At 64.7% G+C, this 16,867-nt stretch overlaps 1 protein-coding gene across 3 annotated transcripts in view; it reads left to right on the top strand.

Annotated features, from left to right (window-relative positions):
• The window catches only part of PML (PML nuclear body scaffold), a 34,219-nt gene extending 18,373 nt beyond the window's left edge, over positions 1 to 15,846 (top strand). Inside the window, exons 3-9 of one of the 3 annotated variants that reach the window (XM_062206480.1) lie at positions 363 to 943; positions 1,820 to 1,890; positions 6,132 to 6,245; positions 6,520 to 6,775; positions 7,824 to 7,879; positions 13,595 to 13,745; positions 14,338 to 15,846. In XM_062206480.1, the coding sequence (XP_062062464.1) occupies positions 363 to 943; positions 1,820 to 1,890; positions 6,132 to 6,245; positions 6,520 to 6,775; positions 7,824 to 7,879; positions 13,595 to 13,745; positions 14,338 to 15,098 (1,990 nt within the window). In that variant the 3' untranslated portion in view covers positions 15,099 to 15,846. Of the gene's footprint in view, positions 1 to 362; positions 944 to 1,819; positions 1,891 to 6,131; positions 6,246 to 6,519; positions 6,776 to 7,823; positions 7,880 to 8,359; positions 10,655 to 13,594; positions 13,746 to 14,337 lie in introns of those variants that run through there. The other 2 variants (XM_062206482.1, XM_062206481.1) reach the window with 2 other exon arrangements.
• Positions 15,847 to 16,867: the final 1,021 nt, after the last annotated feature.

Genomic DNA, 16,867 nt, shown 5'->3' with positions numbered 1-16,867 from the left:
ACTCAAACTCTGGCACTTTTATATGGGGGATTTTTTTTTTCATTTGAATGGCGGTCAGACAGGCAGATGGGGGGGGGGGGAATCTTCCGTCTGCTTCCAAAAGCCCCTAAACAGCCAGGCCTGCAAACTGCCCGGATACCCCCGAGGGTGGCAGGGACCCGAGGACCTGAGCCTGCCCCTGCGACCTCCCAGGGTGCGCCTCAGCAGGAGGCTGGATGGGAGCCGAGTTGGGACTGGAACTCGGGCACTCGGATATGGGATGTGGGGGGTGTGGGGGGTCCCAACAGGTGCACCAAACGCCGGTGGGGTCTGGCAGTTCGGGAAGGGGCCGGCGAGCCCTAACCCAGACGGTTCTCCCGCAGCATCTACTGCCGGGGCTGCCGCAAGCCGCTGTGCTGCTCGTGTGCGCTCCTGGACAGCAGCCACAGCGAACTCAAGTGCGACCTGAGCGCCGAGGTGCAGCAGCGACAGGAGGAGCTGGACGCCACGGCGCGCGCGCTGCGGGAGCGCGGCGGCGCCTTCGGGGCGGCGCTCGCGCAGGTGCGCTCGGCCATCGGGCAGCTGGGCCGCGAGCGCGCCGACGCCGAGGAGCTGATCCGCGAGCGCGTGCGCCAGGTGGTGGCACACGTGCAGGCGCAGGAGAGCGAGCTGCTGCAGCAGGTGCACGCGTGCTACCAGCGCGACTATGAGGAGCTGGCGGCCCGGCTGCGCCGCCTGGAAGCCGTGCTGCAGCGTATGCGCACGGGCGGCGCGCTCGTGCGGAGGATGAAGCGCTACGCCTCGGACCAGGAGGTGCTGGACATGTATGGCTTCCTGCACGAGGCTCTCTGCCGCCTGCGCCAGGAGGAGCCCCAGAGCCTGCAGGCCGCCGTGCGCGCCGAGGGCTTTGACGAGTTCAAGGTGCGCCTGCAGGACCTCGTCGCGCGCGTCTCCCAGGCGACAGGTGAGCACCAGGGCCACCCTCGCCGCAGCTCCCTGGGGTTTGGTCGGGGCACGGGCTCATGTTAGCCCTTGAGGGGCCAGCCCCCCTGTGTGCAAGAGCAGCGAGGACCCCTGTGGTCGGGGTCAGGGCAGAAGGGAGCGGAGCAAATCTCCCTGGGAGGCTGGGTGCCGAGGCTCTGGGGAGGAAGTGGCAGCTCGTGGCTGTGCAGCGCAGACCCGAGCCACAGCAGCTCTGTGAGCCTGAGACTCCGGTGGGGAGGGAGGCAGGGGGCAGGGGGACTGCACGAGGGGTCCCAGGGCTCTTTGACTTGAGCCCGAGCAGCTGGGGGAGGGGAACAGAAGAGAGGCTGCGGGCTCTGGAGGCACCCAGGCAGGTGCCAGGGCACCAGGGCTTGCTCTCTTCTGCCGGAGCCGACAGGAGGACGTGGGCTTGTGCCCCCACCACCCAGGCAGGGAGTGGCCAACCCCATGTCCAGGAAGTGACCCCACAGGGTTTGGACAGCTGCCTGGCGTTGTGGCTGGGCGGTGGCGGGGAGCAGGCTTCACTCTTCCGAAGCCCAAGGGATCGTGGTTGGGCTTTGTCCACCGGCTGCTGGGCAGTGCAGAGCCAGCGGCTTCAGGGCCGCCCACCCTCTGCCCTGCTGACGGCCCGGAGACGGGCAGGGGTGCCCTGGGGGTTCCAAGCCACAGGCAGGTGCCCTCTGACGCCGGCTCCCTCTGCCTCTGCCTGCGCTCGTGCCCACTGCGGTCGGGAGGGCTTGCCTCCGTGGAGGCGCCGGGGAGACGGATAAGTGTCTGGAAAGAGCATCAGACACGTTCTCTCTGCCCCAGCCCGCGGTGCCCCTCACCTGCCCATCATCTTCTCTGTGTTCCCCAGACACAATTCTGTCCAGGAGAGCCAGCCCGCCGTCTGCCAGTACCCCCGGCGACCTGCTGCACGTGGACCTGGTGAGGGGCCCGCGGTCTGGCGGGCGGGAGGCTGCTGGCCCCATGTCTAAGGAGAGAGGGGCTGCACCGGGCTGTGCGTGGGAGGGGTGGTGCGGGAAGCCCTTACATGGGGGTCTGCTGCTCAGGGACCCTTGGGGCTGCCGTGGGTCCCACCTGGTGGCCAGGGTGGCATCAGGGGGGATTGGGCCCCCGACGAATTGAGAGCTGTGTGTGTGTAGAACAGGTGGAGCAGGAAGTAGCCAGGGCCACGCCCCGACACATGGGGCAGGTGCCCCCCTACGCCCCACCTCCACATGGGAGCCTTCTCCTAGGGTCTCCTACGCAGACTCAGAGCCTCCTCCTCCTCTTCCCCCACACGTGGCTCTTGGGGACATTCAGAGTGGGGCAGGTGTCCTGTCTCCGTCCCGGCGGCTGGAGTCTTCCCGGCTGATTCCGGGGCCTCGGGGGCCGGCCGCCCCCTGCCCCTCCCTCTGCGGAGTCTGGAGGTGCTGCCCTGCCCCACACACCTGCACCTCCGGGCACGGGAAGCCTCTGCATCTCAGCTGCCCCCACACAAACACCCCTACCTGATGGGAAGGCCCCAGCGTCCCTGGGACTCGTCCCCTGTGCAGGAAATTGCCTTCGGTCCTCCCAGCCTTGCACTCAGGTTTGCTGAAGGCCTGCAGGGAGGCACAGCAGGTGGCTGGACCGGAGCTAGCCGTGCCAGCCTGGGGCTGGCCAGTCCTCCGTGGAGGGCAGTTCCTCTGGTCGGCGGGCAGGATCAGGGGCATGGCTATCGGCTGAGGCAATCTGGAGAGGCTTCCTGGAGGAGGAAGCGCCTGGCCTCTGAAAGTTTTAGAGCGAGCAGAGAGGGTGGACTCTAACTGCCTCCTTCACAGAGGCTGAAGTGAGGCCCAGAGGGGGCTGTGGTGGACCCTGGCCCCACCTGGCTACTTGGGGATGGGGCAAAAGGCAAACCCTTGAGCACCTTGGTCCTGCAGCCCCGTGTGCACCATTTCAAAAGTAGGGAAAGAGGGCGTTTTATTTCTTCTTTAAGGTATTTATTTTAAAGATTGATTTATTTGAAAGGCAGAGCAACAGAGAGAGAGAGAGAGAGGTCTTCCATCCACTGGTTCACTTCCCAAATGGCCACAACAGCCAGGGCTGGGCCAGGCTGAAGCCAGGAGCCAGGGGCTCCATCCGGGTCTCCCACATGGGTGCAGGGGCCCAAGCACTTGGGCCACTCTCCACTGCTTTCCCAGACCACAGCAGAGAGCTGGATCAGAAGAGGAGCAGCCGGGACTCGAACCAGCGCCCATACGGGATGCCAGGTGTTCAGCCCTCTGTGCTGTGATGCCAGCTCCCTGTTTTGTTTTTGATACGATCGTGTGGTCAGCAATGAGACCGCGGACCCCGGGTGTCACCCACCCGGCCCCCACTTGTGCCCGTGCCCCTCTTCCCCTCTTTAGTCGTTTTCTCTGTGCCCTCTGGAAGCTCCTCACGTCCCTGTGAGCAAGCAGACGGCAGAAACTGGTTCTCCCTCCCTGGTTTTGCACCCACTCTCGTTGTCCCATACCCACGTGCAGTGCCCTGGGCCCTCCTCCAGCCTTGTGTCTGGTCGGGGCTCAGTGTTGGGATCGCTCTTGGCCAGTGCGTGGTGTGCGTCACGTGCCGGCTCCCTGCCCCTGCAGGCTCAGGTCGACAGATTTGCCGGGAAGCGCCATGGAGCAGTAACAGGAGGGGCGGGCCTGGGTGCCCCTGCTCAGCTGTCTTCCCCCTTGCTGTTGGGCGAGCGGCCGTCTCGGGGGCGGGCGTGGGCTGAGATGGCCTCTGGCGGATGTGATGCAGGCCGAGCCGGCAGCGACAGGCGGGGCTGTCTTTGCAAGGCCTCTTGCTTTGCCCTAAGGAGCAGCCGCCTGCAGGTGGATGCGGGTGACTGAGTGAGCACAAGGGCGGGCAAGGCAGGCAGGCGCCGGGCCGGCGGGCGGCCCCAGGCAGCAGGAGCTGCGTGCCCGCCTTAGGAGGCGGAAGTTGGGTTCTGGCTCCACCCGCTAGAACGGGCTGGCTTGGTGTTGCTTGTGTTGGGACTGTGGGCCCAAGGTGGCAGACAGACCCCCAGGAGGACCCCGAGAGTCCCCCCACCAGGAGAGCGGGGACAGGCAGCGGCTCGTGGTCTCCTTGCCCTGCCTCCCTCTGCCTGTTGTGGCGGCACAGAAGTGGAACAGAGAGACAGACGTTAACACAGACTGTTTAAAGCTACAAAGCAGCCTGGTGTTGTGGCTGGTGTTGTGGCACAGCCGGTAAAGCCGCCACCTGCGGTGCTGCCATCCCGTATGGGCGCTGGTTCCTGTCCCGGCTGCTCCACTTCCCATCCAGATCTCTGCTGTGGCCTGGGAAAGCAGTGGAGGGTGGCCCAAGTGCTTGGCCCCTGAGCCCACGTGGGAGACCTGCTGGAGCTCCTGACTCCTGGCTTTGGCCTGGCCCGGTGCTGACTGTTGGGGACTTCTGGGGGGTGAAGCAGCAGATGGAAGACCTCTCCCCACTGCCAGTGACTCTGACTTGCAAAGAAACAAAGAATATCTTAAAAAAGAAAAAAGAAAAAACAGCCGCGAGCTAGCCACCACCACCCCAGGCAGCTGGCAGGGGGCACTGGCTCAGGAGCCCCCGCCACTTACCAGCCCCCCACGCTCAGCAGTTTCCTGCGGAGGCCTGGGGTCAGGCGGACAGGCGCAGGGACCCAGGAAAGCTGACAGGGACGGGAGCTTCCGTGAGGAAACCCTGGCTCCTCACCTGGCCGGGGGCCCCCCCAGCCCCATTCCATGTGTCACCTCCACGGTGCCCCCTTTCTGTGAGCCTCAGATGGCAATAATGAGAGCAGGTTGCCTGTGTTTTCCTCTATAATTTGAAAAGTGTGGTGTGGGAGGCCGGCGCCGCGGCTCAACAGGCTAATCCTCCGCCTTGCGGCGCCGGCACACCGGGTTCTAGTCCCGGTTGGGGTGCCGGATTCTGTCCCGGTTGCCCCTCTTCCAGGCCAGCTCTCTGCTGTGGCCCGGGAGTGCAGTGGAGGATGGCCCAAGTGCTTGGGCCCTGCACCCCATGGGAGACCGGGAGAAGCACCTGGCTCCTGGCTTCGGATCAGCGTGGTGTGCCGGCCGCAGCGCGCCTACCGCGGCGGCCATTGGAGGGTGAACCAACGGCAAAAGGAAGACCTTTCTCTCTGTCTCTCTCTCTCACTGTCCACTCTGCCTGTCAAAAAAAAAAAAAAAAAAAAAAGTGTGGTGTGGGGCCAGTGCCGTGGCACAGTAGGTGAATCCTCCGCCTGCATCGCCGGCATCCCCTATGGGCGCCGGTTCTAGTCCTGGCTGCTCCTGTCTCTCCCTCTGTCTGTAACTCTACCTCTCAGATAAATAAATAAAATCTTAAAAAAAAAAATGGTGGTGGAATCCATGTAGCCTGAAACTTACCGTGCACTGACAAGCCTGAACAGCCATGCCATCTGTGTGCTTCTGGAATGTTTCCACCCCCTCCCAGGAAATCCCCCACCCGAGAAGCCAGGCCCCACGCACCCCTCACATAGCTCAGCTTCCTGCCTGCAGGGGCCGAGCTGTCCTGGCCTCCCCAGCTGGCTTTGTTAGGGCTGCTCTCCCCGAGCGCAGCCTGGTCAAGGCTGTCCGTGTGTGTTGCTCTCTGTGCACGGGCCCCAGGAGTGGCAGGGCCCAGGCACTTGAGCCATGGCTGCTGCCTCCCAGGGTGCCCATGGGCAGGAAGCTGGAGTCGGGGGCCAGAGGCAGGAACTGAATCCAGGCTCTCTGTTGGGGGGCGCAGGCGTCTTGACCAGCGGGTGAACGCGGGGCCGGACACCCACCCCTCGGAGTGGCCTTTCTTTGCCCACGGTAGCGCTGTCGTCCACGTGCCCGTGTGAGGTGCCTGAGCCACTCCGCATCTATAGAGGCCGACTGAGGCCCCACGTGGCTAACGGCTGGCCAGGGGCAGGGCGAAATTCCCAGGGGGCCAGGTCTGACTAGGGGGGTGGGGGGCGCTGGGGGCTTCCTCCTGGTCAGGACTCAGCGGTGAGCGCAGCATCCCTGGTGGGCCCAGAGCCCTCCCAGGACACAAAGAGCCCAAATGGTCCCGGGACCCTCGGCTGCTCAGGGCCAAGGTGGAAGGGTGGCCACGGTGAGTTCAGGGAGGGCGCAGGGAGCCTGCTCTGTGCTGGGGCCGAGGGCAGCTCATTTCTGACTCGGCGTCTCCCAACTCTGCAGCCCGAGCAGGCACAGAAGATGCAGGCGCCGCCCATAGCCGTGGTGCAGTCGGTGCCCGGGGCCCACCCTGTGCCCCTGCACGCCTTCTCCATCAGAGACACCTCCAGTGCAGAGGTGAGGCCTCCCCTGCCCCGCCCCCACCCCCAAGGCCCAGGGCACTCTCCGACAAGGCAGCAAGGCGGGGCGGGGGGCGGGATCAGAACCCAGGCCCTGGCCAGCTACACACCTGCCTGGGCCTGTACCCTCAGGGCCTCCTTTGAGTGGGAGCTGCTCCCAGACCACGACAGGCCAGCTGGCGGTGGCCGCAGCCAGAGCCCCTGTCTGGAGAGCCGGGGGGGAGGGCAAAAGCAGAGGTGGCCGCAGGCCCCTGACCCCAGCCCCTGCGCAGGAGGACTCGGGCACCGTCGTGGGCCGGAAGAGGAAGTCCTGCTACACCCAGTGCCCGCAAAAGATCATCAAGCTGGAGTCGGAGGAGAAGGAGAGGCCGGCCCAGAGCTCCCCGGAGCAGCCCAGACCCAGCACCTCCAAGGCAGTGTCACCGCCCCAACTGGACGGGACCCCCAGCCCCGGGAGCCCCAATGTCGGAGAAGAGGTCGACCCGGCCAACAGCAACCACGTGGCTGGCGATGACCCCGAGGAGGCAGGTGAGTGGGGGGAGGGCAGCGGGGGAGGTCCTCATGGGACCAGACCGCTTTGAGCTACACAGAGCTGCGCGGGGAGGGCCCACAGCTGGCCAGGCCATCACACTTGGCACAGTTGGTGGCGATTCCAGTGTGGGGAGGTTGAGGAGCTGAAACACACAGCTTGTCCCGGGGACCCGCAGGAGACATTGGTCAGTGCCTGGACCCCTGCCCCCGGGGAGGACTTGGATGAAGTCCCTACCCGTTATCTCCTCCGGCAAAGCCGCCCACCTGAGCATATCCTTGGTCTGAGCTGTCTTTGCTGGACACCAGTGGATACAGGGAGACGGAGTCCCTGGGCAGGAGTTGAGGTCATGCCCACCAATTCCGGGTCCTCCGCTCTCTGCCATGGCCGGAGCCTGTGGGAGACTTCCTTTTAACTCTACACACCCAGGGCACAGGGCTGGGGGTGGGGATGGGGCACTGACCTTTTCATTCTTTTTTAAGATTTATGTATTTATTTGAAAGGCAGAGTTACAGGGAGAGAGGCAGAGAGAGAGAGAAGGAGAGAGAGAGAGAGAGGATCTTCCATCCGCTAGTTCACGCCAAATGGCCACAAGGATCCGAAGCCAGGAGCCAGGAGCTTCTTCCGGGTCTCCCACGCGGGTGCAGGGGCCCAAGCACTTGGGCCATCCTCCACTGCTTTCCCAGGCCACAGCAGAGAGCTGGATTGGAAAAGGAGCAGCCAGGACTTGAACTGGCGCCCATGTGAGAGGCTGGCACTGCAGGCCCCTGGGGTGCTTCGTTCTTTAGGATTGCAGAAGGTTCCGGAGTGGGCTTGGGGGCGCGGTCAGGCGTCCCTCGCAGGGAGCCAGTTGTGAACCCAGGACCAACGGCTCCTTAGACCACGCTCGTGAGAAGCCACACGAGGCGCTGTGTGCACAGGCCGATGTGACTCAGTGGTCTCCACGGGCACGCACACACGCGGGGCGCACTCTCGCCCCCCTGGCCTGGCCCGGGAGGGTGCCGCCAGCCCTGGCAGAACCTAACGCTGGCTCCTTGCCCCCTTCAGAAGAGCGCGTGGTGGTGATCAGCAGCTCAGAGGACTCCGATGACACTGAGATCTTGGTGAGTGGCCTGGGGCTCCTGCCTTCCCCCGGTCCAGGTCCCAGGGGGCACAGCCATGGCAGGTGACCCCCAGACTCGCTTCGTGCATGGGGAGTTCCCCGACCACCCAGGGTCACCCGGCAGCCTCTGTTCCTCCCGAATTGCTGGTGGGTGCCGCCTTGCAAGCCCTTGCTGGGAGGCCGTGCCTGCTCTGTGCCACCTCCTTGTGCAGCGTCTTGCGTCCGCTACGAGGCAGGCTGGACAAGACCCCCCTCCCTGGTAAATGGCAGCTGGGGGGGCCCCTGAAGGGGTGTGAGGCCCCCGCGGCAGCCCTGCCCAGGGCCCAGACCAGCCATCGCACCGCCGGCGGCCGGTGACCCTGCTGTCCCCGGGACTGTGAAGCCGGAGCCTGGGCTGCCACCATGTCTGGCACAGAGTGGGACTCTGAGGGGCCTGGGTGGCCCTGGGCCAGTCCTCAGGCTAGGGTTCTTTGTTGGAAAGGGCCTGGAGCCCCCGGGGACCTCCACGCCACACCCCCTGCCGGCCCTGGCCGCACACCATCCTCCGGTGGGGGCTCCCCCTCGCCATGCTGCCCTCCAGGAAGCTGAGCCTCCCCGCCCACCCGCCGCCGCCAGCCTCAGCCTCCGCGGGATCAGCTTCCTATCACGCCTCCACCTTGGCCCTGGCATTGGCCTCCACGTGTCCCCCAATTGTATCCGCCCACTTGAACGGCGCTTCATCAGGCCACCACCCCTGGCGTTGCCAGGTAACCCCGCCTGCCCACCCGAGCGCAGGAGCCTGCTGTCGGCCTGGAAGGGGCTATCGGTCCGCACCCCTGTGTGCACAGGGCCTGGTGATCCCGCAGCCGCTCCCTCCCCGGGCTCTTCCCGCTTAGCCAAGGGGTTCAGGAAATGGTCTGCCCACCTCCCTTGGCTGCCCAGGGAGAAGCCTGCTCCAAGGGGGAGCATCCCAGCCTCTTGTCAGAATTCCCCTAAGGATTCCAGCCCCGACTCTGGGGGGTTACCCAAGTCCAGGTCCCCCCGGAAGTTTCCCCAGTTGCGTTCCCTTCTCCCCACGACCCCCCAGCAGCCCAGGCCCTGACCCCCCTCTCAAATGGGCCTCTGAGCGCCCCAAGTGCTGCCCCTCCTGGAACCTTCCAATCAAACACTCCTGTCCCTGTCTCCTGTTGGTCAAGGCCTCTGGCTGCGTAGACCCCTGGGCTGGGTGGGGACACTGAGGGCCCTGCTTCCTAGCCTCTTGGTCCAAGAAGCAAGCACCCCTGCCCTTGGTACTGTACTGTGCCCAAGCCCCCACCAGCAGCCTGGCTGCCCCCTGCCCCACGTCCCTGCCCTGGCACAAGGCCCGTGACTCCCACACCACCTGGCAGCCCACGGCTCATCAATAAATACTTGTTGAATGGTCACCCTGGAGAATCCTCATTCTGAGCCCTCCCTGCACCGACACCTGCTTCTCTCTGGGGGCGCTGTGTCCCCTCTTCCCGCGCCAGGTGGGCCCTCTGCACCTGCTGTGCTGCTGCTGGGTCACACCCTGGTGCTTTGAGGGGCTCGCTCTCGGGTGTGCCCCAGGTCACCCGTGCCCACCGCCTCCTTCCTGGACTGCTTCTCCCACCCAGGTCCTGCCTTCCTGGGTGACCTCAACACCCTCCGTCCCGACCAGGCCCGCTGCCAGCCCCGTGGCCACGCCCTGCGCCTCACCCTCACCAGGAAGTACCCGCCTCAGAGCCGCCCCCTGAGACTGACCGCAGCCCCTCCCGAGCTCAGCCCTCCTCCTGCGCCTCCCTCCAGCGGCACCACCCCGGCCCTGCCCACCTGTCTCCAGGTGAGGCCCTGGCAGGCACAGGGAATCGGTGGCCAGCTGCTCTGTGCTGCCACCTGCAGGTGGAGCTGTGCTGCGAGAAACACACCCGAGAGTCCACGGCTCACTCCCCGCTCTGGTCCCACCCTCGCCATCAGCTGGGGCCCTCGATGGCCTGGGAGTGGCTGACACCTGACTGCAGACCTCCCTGCCCACTGCTTTTGGGAGGGCAGAGGGGGCATCTGCCTGCTTTAACACCCAGCCCTGCGCCAGCCTCACTCCTCGTCCCCCACCCCGCACGCAGCCCGTGCGCAGTCCTCCTGTGTGCTCCACTGCACGTTCCCTGCGCGGCAGCAGCACGGGCAGGCGCCCCGGGTCCCGGCCATCCTTAGAACTCCGACCAGCACCTCAGCTCGGGGTCCCCTCCTCGTGCTCGGTCTCTGTGGCCCCTCGAATGCTGCCGATCTTCCTGCTTTGGTCCTGGGCCCTCTGCTCTTTATCCATGTATCCCCCCTGCCAGTGACCTCCCCGCAGCCCCCCTGGGGGCCCCAGACCCGCCGTCTCTTCCTCTTCCCCCCACTGTCGCCATTGGCATGAAGCTGAGGCCCGGCCCCAGGTGGAGCGCCCTCCTGTTTTAGCCAGCGGAGGCACCCGTGGTCCAACCCCTCTGAATCTGGGCACCAAGTTGGGAGCTGGGAAGCAGGGGCGGAGAGAGAGGCTGGGATGACCGCAGTCGCAGGGCAGCGCCCGGCGGGGCCCCCAGGCCGGCAGTATCCAGGGAGCCGGCAGAGGGCACAGTGGGAGCTGCACACACACATGTCAGGTGATGGAGACAAGCCAGAGAGCGCGGGCCTGGTGGGGGTGGGAGAGCAAGCCCTAGCCCGCGACTTTGGTCTGTGTGGTCTTTGGGTGTATATATCTGATAAATTAACCGTGACAGCAGCCCCAGTGTTTTAAGAAAAAGCATTAAAAGACAAAAACAAGATGAGATTCCCCCTCGTACATTTTTTTTTTAAAGATTCGGCTGCTTACTTAAAAAGCAGCGTTACAGAGAGACAGACAGATCTTCCATCTGCTGGTTCACTCCCTAAGTGGCTACAATGGGCAGGGCTGGGCCAGGCTGAAACCAGGACCCAGGAGCTTCTTCCAGGCCTCCCATATGGGTGCAGGGGCCCAAGCACTCGGGCCACCTTCTGCTGCCTTCCCAGGCGCATTAGCAGGGAGCTGGGTGGGAAGTGGAGCAGCTGGGACTCGAACCAGTGTCCATAGGGGATGTCAGAGTCCGCGCTGTGGCTCCCACCTGTGGAGACTCCACATGAGCTGGGCTGAGAGTTTCTGAGGTTGCTTGTGCCTTGCATTTGGACCACCGAACCAGAGTGGGGGTGCAGGGGTGTCCCTGTGCACAACGTTTGTCGGTGACTCAGCCTGGACTGGAGCTGACGTGTGCATCCGGGCCACAATGCCGGCGGGGGGCTCCCCAGACAAGCCTTCTTGGCTTCTGGAAGGTGACAGAGCGGCACAGGGGCACTGGCGGCCTGCCGAGGCTATGAGACCTCTGGGGAGGAAGAGTGTGATGGATGCACGAGAGGACCACAGGGAGCGCGTGGGAAACGTGTGCGCTGAAACACTGGGCGTAGAGGCCAGCGGCGTCGGCCCCGAATTCGTGTCTCTGGACTCCATTTCCCACGAGGTTTTGGAAGTCCCCTCACAGCTGACTTGAAGGCACCCGGGGGCCGTGGCTGAGCTGTTTTTCCTGCCCACAGCATCCCCAGGCCATAGAGTGGGAGAAAATCCTGCACCTGCTCGCATCTTACAGCTCATGACCCCACTGGCCTCTCTCGCTGAACTCTCAGCCTCTCCCCCTGTACCGCCCACAGAGCCTTCCCCTGCCCACACATGGGCTGGCCCCTCTGCACCACCACTCCGCTGCCCTTCCAGGCAAACCTCAGCCCTTTATGCCCACCGGGCTCTGTGCCCCGCCCACACCCGGTGACCTCAATCTGTAGAGTGGGAGGTGCCAGATGGCCCAAGCGCCTACTGTCCTTGGGTGAAGTCTTTTTTTTTTTTTTTAAGATTTATTTATTTATTTGAAAGAGTTACACAGAGAGAGAAGGAGAGGCAGAGAGAAAGAGAGAGAGAAACACAGAGAGAGGTCTTCCATCCGCTGGGTCACTCCCCAAATGGCTGCAATGGCTGGAGCTGCACCGATCTGAAGCCAGGAGCCAGGAGCCTCTTCCGGGTCTCCCATGTGGGTGCAGGCGCCCAAGGACTCGGGCCATCTTCTACTGCTTTCCCAGGCCATAGCAGAGAGCTGGATCTGTAGTGGAGCAGCCAGGTCTCGAACTGGCACCCCTATGGGATGCCGGCACTGCAGGCAGCGGTTTTACCTGCTATGCCACCGTGCCGGCCCCTTGAGTAAAGTCTCGTGTCCATGCCTCAGGGCTCCCCTGGGGCCTTGCTGGGAGTAGGGGATGGGGGCCGGGTGTTGTGAGGGTACCACTGGCTGCATTCACAGAAGGGGTGGCCCACGCTGAGAAGGCCTGAAGGAAGAGGAGTCAGGGAGGGCCCCAGCCCCTTCTGCGCTGAGCTCCACGGGAAGGGGGCGCACACCCCACCCAAAGAAGGGGCCCATCAGAGACACGGCTCCAGGACCAAGGTCACTTCCAGGCGGGGCGACGGCAGGCTCCGAAAATGAGGCTCTCGTGGCTGCCATGAAGAGCCGTAGCGCAAAGATGAGAAGAGCGCGTGGCAGGGGCAGATCTGCGCGTGAGACCCGCCACGGGGCCCCGAAGGGACAAGGCCTGCAGGAGACGGGGCCCCGAAGGGACAAGGCCTGCAGGAGATGGGGCCCCGAAGGGACAAGGCCTGCAGGAGAGGCTTCGCTTGGAGCAAGCGCGAGGACGGAGACAAGGAAGGATGGACAGGCGGAGGAGGCCACTCCGGGGCTGTTGGCAGGAGGGACCCCAGCCCGAGCCAAGCGCACCGGGCCTGGCGACTGGGACAGGCATTGGGAGCCTGGGGATAGAAGCAGAGGAGTCTGCCGCCCCCAGCCAGCAGTGGTGCCCGAGCCTCCTGAGAAGGCCCCGTTGGGTAGGACACAAGCCAGGAAGGTGAGGCAGCCACGCCAGCCTGGGGAGTGAGATGTGTGCAGGCCGCCTCTGCCGGCATGGCCCAGCCAAGCACAAGGACACGCAAGGCCTGGGCAGACTCTTTGCTAGCTCCATGTGTATAGAGGCGGGGCAGCTCTGCAGAGACCTGCAGTGTCTGTCTGTCCGTCCGTCCGTGACCATGAACAGCTCCCGCGAGGCCCCCTCCCCACTTTGTGCTCACTGGGGGCGGTCGTGACTTCACTGACGTTTTGTGGGAAAGAAATGTCACACTGGACTGGCGAGGGTGCGACCATACAACCATCTCCGAGACCTGTGTGCCCACCTGGGTGTGGCATGGGGGGTGCGGGAAGTCCTCCCCCAGCCTCTGCTTCTGCAGGGCACTGGGCCTGAGCTGGCTTTGGGGACCAGGAAAGCTGCTGGCTGGGGCTCCATGGGAGGCTCTGCCCATGGTCCCCACTCAGCATAGCAGTCCCCAAGCCTCGACCTTGCACCTGCTCGCTACATAGGTCCACTCACGCGTCTGCCTGCAGGTGTCCACACAGGTTCACGCCTCATTGCACGCACAGGCACACCCACACCTGCACCGACCTGCACCGTCTCCCCCCTCACCCCTACTCGGAGGCGTGCGTGCCTGGCTTACACGCGAGTCCTCACACGCGACACACCGGCTCGTGCACCCAGGGACGTACCCTCTCTCCCAGGCACACAGAGGCCCCTGCTGTGCCAGCTGGCTCCCGACGCCCCGCACCCACACGCGTGTGCCGTGTGCCCCAGGCACGCCCCCTGACCCGTTGGTTGTTCTGTGTTGCAGCCCCGCCGAAAGCAGGCCAACAGCAGCAGCGAGTCCAGTGACCTCCAGCTGGAGGGCCTCAGCTCCCCGCGGGCCCCGGACGTGACCCTCGCTGACCCCCACGCAGAAGACAGGCCCCTGGTCTTCTTTGACCTCAAGATCGACAGTGAAAGTGCGTTCTCCGGGGACCGCCCCTTCCTAGCTTAGCCTCCGAGCCACCGCCAGGGGCAGGATGGCCGGAGCTCTGGCTGAGTGGGCGGGACACCCCCTCACCTGGGGTCCCGTCTGTGACCTGCACCCGGGTGTGGGAGGGCCCCACGACACCCCTCCCCGAGCTTGCTGTGGCCTCACCACGCCCCGCCCTGAGCCGCAAGCCCTGCAGGTCCAACATGAGGGGTAGCCTCGCTGGACAGAAGGGGCAGGCGCTTCCGCGGACCTCAGCGCTGGCTCTGTGGGTGGCGCAGTCCGGGCAGGTCTGGCATTCCCATTCCCGGCAGGGTTGGCGGCCTGAGCTTACTGACTCTGGGACCGGAGGCCAGGGTGCGGAGGGCCATGCAGGAGCAGTCTGGGGTCTCCGCGTGGCTGGGTGAAGGCTGACGGGTCTGTTGGGTGGGGCAGCCTGCCCCTGCCCTCTTCCTACCCCAGGGCCGTCAGAGCTGGTATCCAGGCCGCATTTGGTCCCTCCCAGCAGGCGCCGCGGTGGGATCACGCGCTGGGCGGCGCCCCTGAGCTGGGGCCTCACCTTCCCCTTCTCTCCTGCCCAGCCCAGAAGATTAGCCAGCTGGCGGCCGTGAACCGCGAGACCAAGTTCCGGGTGCTCATCCAGCCTGGAGCCTTCAGCGTCTGCTCCAAGGCGGTGTCCCTGGAGGTGGGGCTGCAGCACTTCCTTGGCTTCCTGGGCGCCATGCGCCGCCCCGTCCTGGCCTGCTACTCGCTATGGGGCCCCAGCCTCCCCGTCTTCCTCCGGGCCCTGGAAGACATGAACAAGCTGGGGGCCTTCCAGGAGGCCGTGTCGGGCTTCCTGGCTCTCCTGCCCCTCGTGCGCGAACTCGTGCCCGGCGCCAGCAGCTTCAAGCTCAAGAGCCTGGCCGAGACCTACCTGGCGAGAAGCATGAGCGAGGGCAGCGCCCTGGCAGCCGTGCTGGCCATGCGTGACCTGTGCCTCCTGCTGGAGGTCTCCCCCAGCCGGCAGCTGGCCCGGCACGTGCACTCCTTCCGTAGCCTCCAGTGCTTTGCCTCCCTGCAGCCGCTGGTGCAGGCGGCCGTCCTGTCCCGGGCCGAGGCCCGCTTGCTGGCCCTGCACAAGGCAAGCTTCCAGGAGCTTCTGGGCGCGCACCGCGGCGACGCGCAGCAGGGCTTGGAGAAGTACTGCCGCTCCCTGGGCCTGCGAGCTGAGGCGCCGGCCCCGGCCCTGCCCACTCCCAGGCTGCAGGCTCTGAGCGCCTACTTCCAGCACCTGTCGGAGGGCACGTCTGCCTCTGTCGCTGGCCACAGCCTGGAACAAGGCGCCGCCCAGCAGAGCTGAGAGGAGGCGGTGGGCGATGGGGACAGAGGTGGCCAGAGAAGGGGAGACTCCCTGGGCCAGGCCCCACCCATCTCACATTCCCAGCGCCCTGCCCCCAGGGCTCAGGTGTCCTTAGGTCCAAAATCTGGGACCCCTTCCTAAACACCTGACAATGCAGGGTCCAAGGCCACCCCCCCAGGGGGGCTCTGAGTGGCCCCGGCTGCCCCACCTGCCACTCCCACAGGAGTCCTTGCACTCCTCTCCCACCCCCACGCCATCGCCCCAGGGGACTGCTCGCTGCTCCCATGGGCAGCACCTGCAGTCCCACGTGTACCCAAAGTGCCTTTCACAGCCACCTGCCCCCGGAGCCTGGGTTCTCCCAGCCTTGGACGGGCTGAGGCCAGATCTCCTAACCCCTCGAGCACCCATCCAGCAGACGGGAGCCGCTGCTCCCCCACCACCACTGTGAGCTCCTGGGAGAAGCTTGCTCACCTTGTCCCAGCCACACAAATGCCTCCCCACCCCCCACACACCCAGGCTTCGTCCTCAGTCTTGGGCCCCCAGAGCCTTCCACCCTCTTCCCCCAAGGACCAACCCGGAAATGTCCCCCACTGCACACACAGCCCAGTGCCGCGGGCCCGGAACCTCCGCTCCCACACCGCAGGTGCCCTGGGGACCCACTGGGGGCTCCTGAGGAACTGTCCCCATGCCGGCTGTCCCCAGGCAAGGCTGGTGATGGGTTTTATGCGTTAATAAAGCTGTGCGTTTTAGTTGAATTTCTGAGGCTCCACTCATAGACTCTGCTCGGGCCACCCCGCAGGAGCCAACGAGAGGCCTCTTGCCTGGTGCGGGAGGGGGCTCTCCTCTTCTGCGTCCCACGTTCGGCAGACAGGGAGGCCAGGGACGCTGGTGATGGTGCGTGATGCGCGTGTGGGACGTCACAGAGGCAGCCTCCCAGGTAGGTACCTGCAGGCACTCCTGTGGCACCAGTGCTGGGGACTGCACCCCGGCCTGTGTGGGCAGCCAGCTAATGGAACTGCCCACTGCCGCCACCCTTCACCCCACTGACCTGCCCAAGGCACCTGCACTCCTCAGCTCGGCCCTTTGACCAAAGGGTCAGAGACCTCATGTGCCACCTGTGCCTTGTCTCCAGGAGTTTTTGTTTGTTTTAAAGATTTGCTTACATAGTTAGAAGGTCAGAGTGAGAGAGAGAAAAAGCTCTTCCGTCCACTGGTTCACTCCCCAGATGGCCACAATGGCCAGTGTGGAGCCAGGCTGAAGCCAGGAGCCCAGAGCTTCATCCGGGTCTCCCATGTGGGTGGTAGGGGCCCAAGCACTTGGGCCATCTGCTGCTGCTTTCCCAGGCCCTGAGCAGGGAGTAGGATTGGAAGTGGATCAGCTGGGACGCGAACTGGCGCCCACATGGGATGCTGGCATCACAGGCAGTGGCTTTACCTGCTACGCCACAGCATGGGTCCCTCATCTGCAGGTTCCACGCTCCCTAACCAGGAGGTCTCAGGGGTGGGCTGGAAGCCAGGGGCCTGAGTTCAGACCTCACTCAGCAGCCTGTGGTCCTGATCTGGCAAATTCGGCTCTGTGAAGGGGGCTCATACGGGTCACAAGAACTGCACAGGACCTCTGCAAACCAGGGAGACGACGTGTAGGAAGATTGCTTTGCAGCCTATAAGGAGCCACACAAATGTACAGTGTACGTTATGGAAAAATAAGCGGATGTTAGGTCTTAGCAAAAAAAAAAAAAAAAAGCATAGGATCTCGTGTCCAGGGATCTG

Source organism: Lepus europaeus, chromosome 11 (assembly GCF_033115175.1).
Source record: "Lepus europaeus isolate LE1 chromosome 11, mLepTim1.pri, whole genome shotgun sequence".
NCBI lineage: Eukaryota > Metazoa > Chordata > Mammalia > Lagomorpha > Leporidae > Lepus > Lepus europaeus.
The sequence above is the reverse complement of the archived record's forward strand: the minus strand, read 5'-3'. Positions and strand labels throughout refer to the sequence as shown.